The 12,726-nt window shown below is 40.1% G+C and overlaps 1 protein-coding gene across 1 annotated transcript in view; it reads right to left on the bottom strand.

The window, feature by feature from the left end:
- Positions 1-4,867: 4,867 nt before the first annotated feature.
- Positions 4,868-12,726, bottom strand: part of lrfn5a (leucine rich repeat and fibronectin type III domain containing 5a) — an 83,392-nt gene continuing 75,533 nt past the window's right edge. Inside the window, exons 9-10 of the mRNA XM_058090364.1 lie at positions 7,695-7,968; positions 4,868-6,697 (exon numbers count right to left, since the gene is read on the bottom strand). Coding sequence (XP_057946347.1) covers positions 5,807-6,697; positions 7,695-7,968 — 1,165 coding nt within the window. The 3' untranslated portion in view covers positions 4,868-5,806. The remainder of the gene's footprint in view (positions 6,698-7,694; positions 7,969-12,726) is intronic.

Raw genomic sequence — 12,726 nt, 5'->3', positions numbered from 1 at the left:
TCATTTTGTCAGTCTGGAAGTCCCACAAGAACTTTAGCGGTGTCTGACACCGAGATTCAATGTTCTGGTGCACGGGCTGCACGGTAGAAAGTGGTTAGCATGCATGCCACACAGCTAGGAGGCCTGAGTTCGAGTCCACCCTCGGCCATCTCTGTGTGGAGTTTGCATGTTCTCCCCGTGTATGCGTGGGTTTTCTCCTCCCACATTCCAATTTAATTGGCATTGACATTTAATTGGCGACTCCAAATTGTCCATAGGTATGAATGTGAGTGTGAATGGTTGTTTGTCTATATGTGCCCTGTGATTGGCTGTACCCTGCCTCTCACCAGAAGACAGCTGGGATAGGCTGCAGCACCCCCGCGACCCTTGTGAGGATAAGCGGTAGAAAATGAATGAATGAATGTTCCGCTGCACTATTCCTGCTACCTGGTTGTGCTGTTCCATGCATTTTCTTCCTGCCAGCATCTTACGCCCTTCAGTAATGTGCTGCACTGTCTCTGAGGCTTCTTCTTTGCAGGCTTTGGAGGGACGTTACATACTCTTCAATAGTCAATGTTTTTTATCTTGCATAATTCATATTGTATATCACACATCTTTTATTAATGTACATTGTGAGTGTCTTATTCAGTAAAAAAAAACAAAATAAACTTATTATTTGATATGCTCTGATGCTTAAAGTGCACAAGCACATATAGCAGATTGTATAACACTTTTACAGATAAAATAAAACAAATCATTGCAGGTGGACTGTTTTTAAGAATTAAGTAAGCGTTAAACAATCAACAAATATATATGTCATGCCATGTCTCCCTACTGTGTGTGATTGTGTGTGTGTGTGTGGGTGTGTCTAGTATGGAGGGGTTTTCTTAGAAATTGTTTTTCCTTTTAATTGTGGTAATCTTTTTTTTATTCTGTAAAGCACTTTGTGTTGCATGTCTTTGCAGGAAAAGTGCTCTACAAATAAAGTTGATTTGATTTGATATAGTCAGGTGTCTCTGCCAATTTTGTTAACTCAATGAAGCCTGTGAGTCAAAACGTTTGCCCTCCCCTGGTATATAGTATGTATACATACACAGTAATCTTAAATGAATTGCCTTTTACACTGTACCAAGAAACCAGTTACCCAATGAGGATTTGTGTAGTTGGTTGCAGCTCCAGACCTCATCACCATGCAACTTTTATTGTCGATACAAGAATTGGCTGACATCCTGAAACATTTCATTCAAACTTTACTAGATCATATAACTAACTCTCCTGGGTCTGCACTCATCTGACCTCATGTTTTCTCATCTTGCTCATTCAAGCCTGTCACCCACATGGATATCATATATTCAACATTTCCCCACACTTTCTTTTTCTTTTGTGTTTTTTTTTTTTTTTTTTTTTTTTTTTTACTCTCGTGGGCACATCTGCCACTTCACTCTCGCTTCCACGGAATGTTTGCCCTGAGTTGGTCCAATGGCTTCCTTCAGACCTTCCTGCAAGGTTCTAATCCCTAGTCATGAATCTTGCATGGCCTTCGTCCTTGGCAAAGCTTGCACACAATAACATCTGGTGAGTCCTTATAAGCTGGAAATGCAAGTTTGACAGAATCAGCTGCCAAATCTTTAAATTATTAATGTTAAAGACTGAGGAACGGGGATACAATAAAACCTGGAAGTTTTGAGCTATGAGGTGCTTCTGCAAAGCCTCTTAGCACTGAGCATTTACAGCTAAAGGAAGGCAGAGGAAGGTCAGTGTGTGTGTGTGTGTGTGTGTGTGTGTGTTGCTGTATAGCTGAGTGCATGCAATTCTAACACATATTAAAGAAAGGGAACATTGTCAAAGCAATTTGTTTTCTGTGTCATCTCATCCAACTCTCTGGTGACTGGAGGTTGCTGTTTAAACATTATCTTGATGTCTGTTGGCACCATCAACTGATGAAATATGAAACCAGGGAGAGAAGCAAGGGTGATAGGTGTTGATATTGAAGGGTAATTGTGGATCTAATCCCAGAGGAAACAGTATTTCAATGCAGGCTGCACTACTGCACTTGTTTTCTTTCATTTTGACTCTTGACGACTCTTGAAGTTTGTACAATGATGGAGTGGCTTACTGTTGTGAAATAGTGGCTTTCTCTTCTTTCTGGGATTTCTAGTAATGGATTTTAATACTTCATGGTGTTAAATATTCATTCATTCATTCATTTTCTACCTGCTTATCCTCACGAGGATGATGGAGCCTATCCCAGCTGTCTTCGGGCGAGAGGCAGGGTACACCCTGGACTGGTCGCCAGCCAATCACAGGGCACATATAGACAAACAACCATTCACACTCACATTCATACCTATGGACAATTTGGAGTCAAAAATTAACCTAGCATGTTTTTGGAATGTGGGAGGAAACCGGAGAAAACCCACGCATGCAAAGGGAGAACATACAAACTCCACACAGAGATGGCCGAGGGTGGGCTTGAACTCGGGTCTCCTAGCTGTGAGCTCTGCGCGCTAACCACATGATCACCGTGTAGCCTGGTGTAACAAATATGGTGTAAACAAATATATATTTTGAGGTAAAACAACGCATTTTGTGTTGTTTATGTTGTTGTATGTATAAAATGTTGTATGTATAAAATTAAATGTATCTTCTTACAAAAAGTTGTTTTTCTCCCTTTTTTTAGTCAGGAACTGATATTTACCTGAAACCAATGTTCTACTGCTGATTACTAAAGAACACAAAAAGGTAGAAATAAGCTTTTTGAGTTCAGTCTATACAGTAAAAATAAACAAACAGATATTGTCAATTTCTCAATAGCAGTTCAAATGGGGGACGCCAAAAACATTTCTGTCCCCCAGTGGGGCATGACAGAAATTAATTGAGAACGACTGTTCTACGGGGAGCTAATTGCTGATCCAGAGGAAGGTAAGTGAGGTGGCTTGACTGCTTGATTCAGAGTATCAGCGTGAGAGCTGGAGAGTGAGCAGGATGGGGAGGAGCAGAGAGCAGCGTATTTACATAGTTCCGTCTCTCCATTTTTCACACTTCACATAACTGCCAAGTACCCCTTAGTCCCCAGGAAACTACCAACTTCCCATTGCCCTCCCGTTTAGAAAGTATCCTGTGCATTGTTTGTATTTGAACATTTCATTCATTCATTCATTCATTCATTTTCTACCGCTTTTCCTCATGAGGGTCGCAGGGTTTGCTGGAGCCTATCCCAGCTGTCTTCGGGCGAGAGGCGGGGTACACCCTGGACTGGTCGCCAGCCAATCACAGGGCACATATAGACAAACAACCATTCACACTCACATTCATACCTATGGACAATTTGGAGTCGCCAATTAACCTAGCATGTTTTTGGAATGTGGGAGGAAACCGGAGTACCCGGAGAAAACCCACGCATGCACGGGGAGAACATGCAAACTCCACACAGAGATGGCTGAGGGTGGAATTGAACCCTGGTCTCCTAGCAGTGAGGTCGGCGCGCTAACCACTCGACCGCCGTGGCGCCCTAATTGAACATTTATTAAAAATAAAAAAAGTACTGCTGGTGACAATGGAGACACGGGGCTAGTGATTGGCACAAAAGTTTAGTTATGCATGAGTCGCATGTGAGATCCCTTTGCCAACAGGTATAATGTGAAGTCCCTGTTTACATGCATGATCTCTAATTAGACTAATGCCCAAATGCTGTGTGCCTTCGAAAAGCACAAAGGTGACTGTGGTGATTTCAGTTTGTGTAGCTATGTGGGTTGACAAAGAGAACGCTTCCTCGTTTATTGTGGTTTCAGACCCTGATGTCAGACCCAACCATGATAAATGATTAATAGTTTTGAACAATACATAGTTTGGAACATTTCAAAAACTTGTGTTCCCCCATGCTTGTGGAGGGACTGGTGTATAACAGGGGTCTCCACTCAACTAGGGACCATTGGAGGTCAACAAACACCACCAAAAGCTGTCACAAGACTGTGACAGCTTTGCTATGTTGGGCCCCCCCCAAAAAATCAATCCATCCATTTCTTCTGTTCATTCAATTGCAGGGACAGCAGTCTCAGTAGTGTGGCCCAGACTTCCTGGTTTCCCGCCAACTCTTCCAGCACCAAATGGCCTGGGACACTAAAGCGTTCCCAGGCCAGCTGTGAGAGAATATTCCCTCCAGTGTGTCCCAGGACTGCCACAGGGCCTCCTCCCGGTTCTATTATTGAGCCGCAAAGCATACTGGGAGTGCTTCGAGCTTCCCAGCATGCTTTCCAGCAATTGTTTTGTAAAACGTTGTTACCTATTAATTCAAGAAACAATACAAGCAGTTGATGTTTGCTAAATACAAGGATGAAGAGTCTTGAACCAGTCATGATGTGCTATACATATCACTATATTGACACTTACTATGGTACCCATTATTATGGTACCCAAAAAACCTTACACTATATTAGGAAAGCAGGAAGTGAACAAATGTAACAGTTACTGATTGTAAAAGTACCAGATGGAGGGGTAGGATGTGGAACTGTGAACTGATTATGTGATGCATTCAATTGTAATCTGATGCATGTTCAAATGAAATAAAACCATTACCATAAAACCATATTTGGACTTTATGAATGTTAGTATTCCCCATAGTAGAAGTTGCCATTTGTGTGTTTACTTACCTGTTGTATGTTGTGCCAGCACTTTGTACTTGTTACAATGACAATAAAGGACTATTCTATTCAATCTATTCTATGTTGTGCTACACATGTACATACATCCATTCCCACTTACTGGGAGCTCTGTGTTATTGCTTTTTCTATTAAAAAAATGCTTTTTTAAGCAAACTGCAGTGTGCACGGGCTGCACACACTCAACTTCAACGTCAATTAGGGGGCCACAACTACGACACTTTGAACCATTTAAATTGAACCTTTTTTTATTTTACACAACATAACAACACAGTACATGTTGTCTTTTTCTGTACATTAGCTTTCCAGGAGCATGTGACCAACCCAGTAGTATATCAATGCCAGTGAAAAGCTTTTTTTTTTTTTTTTTTTTTTTTATATTCTTCCCTTTTAAAAATATCAATTTCATAAGAGGTCCATAAAGTCTTTCTGTTCATTTGTCTATTTTTCAAGAAACGCCATTATCCCTCATGTAGGTAAGAAAGGCTATGTGTGAAAATGTTGTCTTCCTCTTGTCTGTCTGCTCTTTGCTAAGCCGTCATCAGTGGAGCATGGTGGTGGAGACCTGCTTCCCGTGAGAGAGTCTCTTTGTGCAAAAGAAGGCACCTGCTGCGATCTGTTGCCATTGTGTGGTCACACACTTCCTGTCTGGGTGTGACTGTAAAATGGTGTACAGTGTAGTTCTTGGATTTTATTTTCTCTTTTTTTTCCCAAACAAAAATTCCCTTTTTTGTGTTATTTGCAGATACAGTGAGTACGTTTTGGAAAACGATGCAGCGAGCCCATTATCTTGCTTTCTTTTGTGCTATAAAGTGTAACCAACAAGACAAGTTGAGGACGCAACAAGACAAGGCAAGATATCCACTTGCTCAATGATTGACTTTGAAAACAGATAGGAAACTGTCAAAGTGGAAACAAAAGCTCTCTCGGAAATAATGTGAAACATGACATAAAAAAAAATAGATGCTTGAAAAACAAGACGTCTGCTCGCTCTGTCAGCCAGGAAACACACTCTCATCCTTGTTCACGCATACAAACAAAAACAGCACACACAAATATGCAATAGAAACAGCACACACGTCATTTCAAGTCACAGACAACCAAACATATCCAAAATAATCCCAAATAAAAACAATAGATCAAAGTGTATTTTGTTGTATGGTTTCAGTTTAAACCGTGCTTTCCAAAATCCAGTCCGAATCGCAGCATCCTCTACTGGAGTCTCCATCCCCTTCTTTGGAGAGGAGCATCCCACTCATTGATTGACTCCTTTGGTCCCGCACTATACGTCCTAATTTGGGTGCTCCTGCACTCCCTCGATGGGATGACAGCGTCTTTGATCCTCCTTCGCTGAGTGAGTACCTCCTCCTTGCCCTGCTCCTCCCTTCATCCTCCACAGGCAGAGTCTGGTACTTGGAGGAGGAGGCGTGGGTGCGCGGAGCCCGGCGCAGAATGGGGGTTTCTTGATAGCGAACGGAGGAGAGTGAGCTTGGGGTAACAACAGGAGGGGGCAGAGCTTGGCTGAGGGAGGTGGAGTTGTTGCGGTTGGTATTGAGGGTGTCGAGAGGGGTGCAAGGAGGGGGAAGCGTGGACGAAGTAGTGGAAGAAGAGGAAGGACAACGAGGGGACGAGATGGGGAGATTCTCCGGAGCGGCTGACGTGTTTGAAGCAGTTGAACCAGGTTTACTTGGAGCAGGTTTCCGCTTAGGCCTGCTTAGCGAGCTGGTGGCGTTGGATGAGGAGACACTGGAGCAAGCTCTCTCCTCGCCCAACTTCTCCTGCTCCTCAGCAGCAACCGGTGTCCATTGCTGGCTGAGAATAGACATAGCTGTGGAGCAGTCTGGCAGAGAAGAGTTGGATGAAAGTGTTGTCACATCTTTTCCTTCTACTCCTCTGCTCCTCTTCTTTGAGCTTCCTGAAAAGTCTTCTAATCCAATTGAGCCGTGCTTGGAGGTGCTGGGAGTCACACTGCATCTCTGTGACTGCTGCCTGTTGGTCTGAGAGTGAACGTTGGTCATCGACATTGACATGCCTTTAACACCCTCGCCTGGGTTGCACACCTTGTGGGGAAAACACACAGAAAAAGTGGATTTTTGTCAATATAACACTCAGTATATTATATTATATTATATTATATTATATTATATTATATTATATTATATTATATTATATTATATTATATTATATTATATTATATTATATTATATTATATTATATTCATTCATTCATTCATTTTCTACCGCTTTTTCCTCACGAGGGTCGCGGGGGCTGCTGGAGCCTATCCCAGCTGTCTTTGGGCGAGAGGCGGGGTACACCCTGGACTGGTGGCCAGCCAATAATATAATATAATATAATATAATATAATATAATATAATATAATATAATATAATATAATATAATATAATATAATATAATATAATATAATATAATATAATATAATATAATATAATATAATGTACAGGGCAACAAAATGCAGTTAGCATCCAACCAGAAGTGCAAATTTATAAATACCTTATTATTAAGTAAGTATAGAAATAGAATAAAGCTGTAAGTGGACAGATATATGTACAAACTATATCAGGCTGTGACTATGATACAGTGTGGCTATATACAGGGATATAAATGACTATAATATGGCTATTGCAGATTATAAACAGTATGCACAGTATGAATGCGACAAGATGTAATAACAGTAATATGTACAGTAGTGCAATGAAGTAGTGCAATGAAGTGACTATAATACAGTGTGGATATATATCGGGATATAAATGACTATAGTATGGCTATTGCAGATTATACAAATTATAAACAGCGCCACAGAGCACATATAGACAAACTATGGACAATTTGGAGTCGCCAATTAACCTAGCATGTTTTTGGAATGTGGGAGGAAACCGGACTTCCCGGAAAAAACCCACGCATGCACGGGGAGAACATGCAAACTCCACACAGAGATGGCCGAGGGTGGAATTGAACTCGGGTCTCCTAGCTGTCAATATTTAATTTTCAGATTTTCACATTCTGTGCATACAGATGTGGACACACGGACACACCCACCTTATACCGTATCATCAGGATGATGATGAAAACGAGCACGGAAGCCACTATAATCCCACCGATGATGATGATCATCGTTCCACCGAGGAACTGGGACTGCATGAAATGGCACCTCATATACTCTGACTCAGTGGTGAACTGCACGCAGCCGACCACGCGGGTTGCTGTCAGGGAGGTGATGATGTCGTCGTAGATAGCAAGCACACACAGGTTGTACTGGCTTCCTGCTGCGAGGTTGTTGACGAGGAAGCTCTGGCTTGATGGAGGGATCATTCTGTGACAGCAGAGAAAGGAACGGAATGAACAGTCAGTTAACACAAGATCAGAACAGATTGGTGACAACTTCAACTTGAACTCGAACACGTGAGAGGCTGACAGTTATTAGTAAGCCAGGCTAACCATATTATTGCTGTGCAAGGCGGTTGTCTAGCAACAATGCCAAACAAAAAGCACAATTGAGGCAAGACAGTGTTGCAGTCCCAATCTGTCGTACATATAAGACTAGCTCTAAGAGACCTGGTAAAACAAACTGGCAATGTACAATTGAAGAGCCTCATGAAGAGCTTCTCCGAACTCCATTATGAAATCATAAACATAAGGAGGAAAACAGAGCACTGTGCAAGGATACCAATGAACTACGGGATGATATCAAATTACTACAAGATGATAATGCTGCATTGTGTGTGCTTGTGTGAGGTTGCAAACCCCGTAGAGGAAAACACCCTGGACTGGTGGCCAGCCAATCACAGGGCACATATAGACAAACAACCATTCACACTCACATTCATACCTATGGACAATTTGGAGTCGCCAATTAACCTAGCATGTTTTTGGAATGTGGGAGGAAACCGGAGTACCCGGAGAAAGGGTGGAATTGAACTCAAGTCTCCTAGCTGTGTGGCCTATGCGCTAACCACTGTGCAGCCACACTTTATGGTATTTAGGTAATGGTAATGGTTTAATTTCATTTGAACATGCATCAGATTACAATTGAGTGCATCACATAATCAGTTCACAGTTCCACATGTCCAAAAGGAGTAGGAAGAAGCAAAGCTTATTAAATCCTACCCCTCCATCTGGTACTTTTACAATCAGTAACTGTTACATTTGTTCACTTCCTGCTTTCCATAATACAGTTTTTTTTTTTTTTTTTTTTTTAATAATGCACCTCGTACCGAAGTACGAGGTGATATGACCATACAATGACATAATGGGTACCATAGTAAGTGTCAATATAGTGATATATATAGCACATCATGACGGCGGCATTATGTATTATCCCTACTGACCTTTTTTGCAGTACATTTAGCGAGTGAAGATTGCTTTTATAATTATTAGCCCATATTTCCACACAATAAGTAAGATATGGTAGAACCAGAGAGCAATAAAGAGTGTGGAGTGATTTTTGTTTGAGAACAAATTTTGCTTTGTTCAATACTGAAATATTTCTGGCTACCGTATGTTGTATATTTGTAATATGAGGTTTCCAGCTCTTATATTTATATAATTTATTTTGTATAGTATATTTTTTTAATGTGGGATTTCCAGCTCATTTTGTCGTCTATTATTACATGTACTAGAAATGTATTTTCGTTCACCATGTCAATGTCTATGCGCATCTGTTTGTATTTGTGCATGAATGTCATTTCTGCTATTACTAAATAGCATGGTTTTAGTTTTATTTAGGTTCAGAGATAATATGTTTTTTTTTCATCAAACTATGCTTCATTGATAATGTTTTTTGTCAAGCATAGAGATTTCACATTTTCATCAGCGGTCCTTGAACGCATCATTGTTACTGTGAGACCCAAAATGAAACAAACTTCTCCGTGTAGGTTATTGTTATGTAGCAGAAGAAAACAAGAAAGAAAGCTTTCAGTTCCTTAATCATTTCAGTTTATGGATCGTATTAAGTACTGTACTTTGCCAAAAATGTAATTATTCTTCATTGGATACTTGTTAATGTCCGAATTTGCCAATTTGCTCTTCAGTTTCTTTAAAAAGGCCTGTCAGCTTCTCTGGATTTCCTCATTAAAATGCTAATGAAATTCCTCATTAAAAGCAGAGAAGGCTAATTCACAGCTCTTGGACCTGTGTGCACTGACAGAGTGAAAAAGTGCTTTGGCCAGGTTAAGTATCCGGGTTAGAGTTAAGTGAAGGTGAGAAGACATGTTAAGGTTTAGTGGGTAGTATTAAGACACACGGAATGTACCCGCAGTGCCCTCGGTGAAATAATACCACAGAGCTGTTAAGAGCGTGTGTGTGTGTGTGTGTGTGTCTCTCTGTGACCATCTTCGTGATCCCATGAATACTAAAAGGACCTTCTGAACACTAAGCTGACCATGACTGTTCTCCTCTGTGCTGTTCTTGATGTTTTCATCTATCTTCCAAGATTAATAGCAGCAGTGAATGTCCTCTGCTCTTACAAGCCCACATGCACGCAGATAGCATTGGAATCAGCATCCAGATATATTAATCCTCATCGTATTGCTGCGGTCTTGAGCTTTCATTTGTGTCTATAAAAGTGTGGTTGCATGTTTTCTTATACTGACTTAAACACTTCCATACACACAAACTATATTTACAAATTAACAATCGGTGGATTACACACTTTGATCGATCGTTACTGAATTTTCATTCAAGTATACACTTTCATCCAATTATATTCTGAGTCCCATCCCAAATTGAAATACAGTGGAATTATTTGTGTCATTAATGTGTTCCAGAAAAGTCCGACCAAAGCATATAACAATTTTTGATTAATTTTACAATTAATTGAATAAGCAAATAATGCAAATCAGTTACACACATCCACAAATGTTACACATAGAAGTTGTTATTATAATTTAGTCATTTTTTTTCTGTGCAGAAAACAAGTCCAAATGAATATAAATAACGAATGAAAATGAAATCAACATTTAACGTCACTTTTACCTTAATTGAAGACCTAATTGTTGACAAAGCCATATTCACACGACATCATGTTTAGCTACGAATTATTCTATGAGTTTTTCACCTTTTTTTTAAAATCAAAATGCTCACACCTGTAACTTCTCTTGGCTCCACTGTGGGTTATTTTGCTTCCGTAATCATTCAATTAAATTAAAAAAGATTAAAATCTTAAATCGCTGATGACATCATACATGGGGATGATGCTGACTTCCGGTTATGATTTCCACTTTTTTCAGTATGCTAATAAACTTCAAACTGATGATAATGTTGATTTATTTATCTGTACCAGTTTCTACCACCAACTTTCTATCAAATAGTAAGAACCCGAATGTGTTAAAGTTGAAATTCAAGTTATTATATGCTTATATAATCAAAAGTCTTGTTTTGATTGTGGTCTGTGCTATGTGTATCATTATACAGTAGTAACATGGCTCTATTTCATGCAAATCAAACCTTTTTTTAATCATATAACAGATCATTCATTGACTAAACTGCTAGAGGGGTGAATTTGTCCACACTGACCCAGTCATTGTGACTAATTTCTTTGTGTCTGAGCTAAATGTTGCAGCCAGCATTTGACGCTCCACAGTGGGCAGATGATTGCCTAGGCCGAGGCTATTACACTAATCTATCTACTCCGGTCTGCCAAGACCTCAAGCACGGGGCGTATGTGTGTCATGTGAGTGTGCATAGTAGTTTCATTCCACTTTCGTTACATGCGGTGTATGAGCAAAGGTTCACGCTGCTATATGACTATGCATTTGTCTATACATGAATTATATCTCTCTAAATGCGTATGTGCAAATGTGTGGGAGCTCCGTTAACAGAATTTTGTCGTCGCATGGCAACAACCCTATTCAACTGGATGCCTGATTTTTTATTTTTGCCAACATTCATCACTGGTGAATAAACATACGCTTTTCTATATGCATGGCTATTGTGTGTGTGTGTTTGTGTGCCTATTTATCAACTTTAGCGCTCCTCACTGTGGCCTGGATGAAGCCAGGAGGGCAGCGTAATCACCATTAGCCACTTTCAGTCTTTTGTCTCAAGACAAACGCCTTTATCCGCAGAACGCAAACTGTGATGCCAGACTGCTCTCTTTTAGATTTCATATGACTAAATATTGGACACAGCCTGCAGCGTATAGCCATGCATGACTCTTGATGCATTCATGATAATGATTCAACACACAAAAGAAGGGCCTTCGGGTCGTGATGAAGCAATAAGGGGCAGAGTCCCCTAATTTACTCAGCTCTGGTTTTCACTCAGCAGAGCCCAGCCAGATCATATGTGACATATTGGGTGATATTTCTGGATATTTTTATGTAAAATACACTGCTTTGGGATAGCTCATTAGTAGTTTTATGCAGCTAGAAACTGATGTGGTTTGCTGCATTTCACAAAGATACAAAACTGAGTTTTGTGAGTGAAAATAATTTTGAAATGTAAATAAATGTAAATGGGCGGCACGGCGGACGAGTGGTTAGCGCGCAGACCTCACAGCTAGGAGACTAGGGTTCGATTCCACCCTCGGCCATCTCTGTGTAGAGTTTGCATGTTCTTCCCGTGCATGCGTGGGTTTTCTCCGGGTACTCCGGTTTCCTCCCACATTCCAAAAACATGCTAGGTTAATTGGCGACTCCAAATTGTCCATAGGTATGAATGTGAGTGTGAATGGTTGTTTGTCTATATGTGCCCTGTGATTGGCTGGCGCCCAGTCCAGGGTGTACCCTGCCTCTTGCCCAAAGACAGCTGGGATAGGCTCCAGCACCCCCGCGACCCTCGTGAGGAAAAGTGGTAGAAAATGAATGAATGAATGAATAAATAAATGTAAATGTCCTTAATATTCTCTGGACACTCAATTTATACTGTCTTAAGTGGAACAAATGTGAAAATAACTATATTTATTTATTTAAATTAAATAATTTTAATAATAAGTAAATAATTAAATTTATTAAATTTATTTCCCATGTATTCATATTACTCCAAAACTATAATTAAATATATATATATATATAATAAAAATATATAATTAAATTCATGTTTTTGACAAATAGTATAACACATATATAAGAAA

This window comes from Doryrhamphus excisus, chromosome 13 (assembly GCF_030265055.1).
Source record: "Doryrhamphus excisus isolate RoL2022-K1 chromosome 13, RoL_Dexc_1.0, whole genome shotgun sequence".
Classification (NCBI taxonomy): Eukaryota; Metazoa; Chordata; class Actinopteri; order Syngnathiformes; family Syngnathidae; genus Doryrhamphus; species Doryrhamphus excisus.
This window is presented reverse-complemented; position numbering and strand designations above follow the sequence as displayed.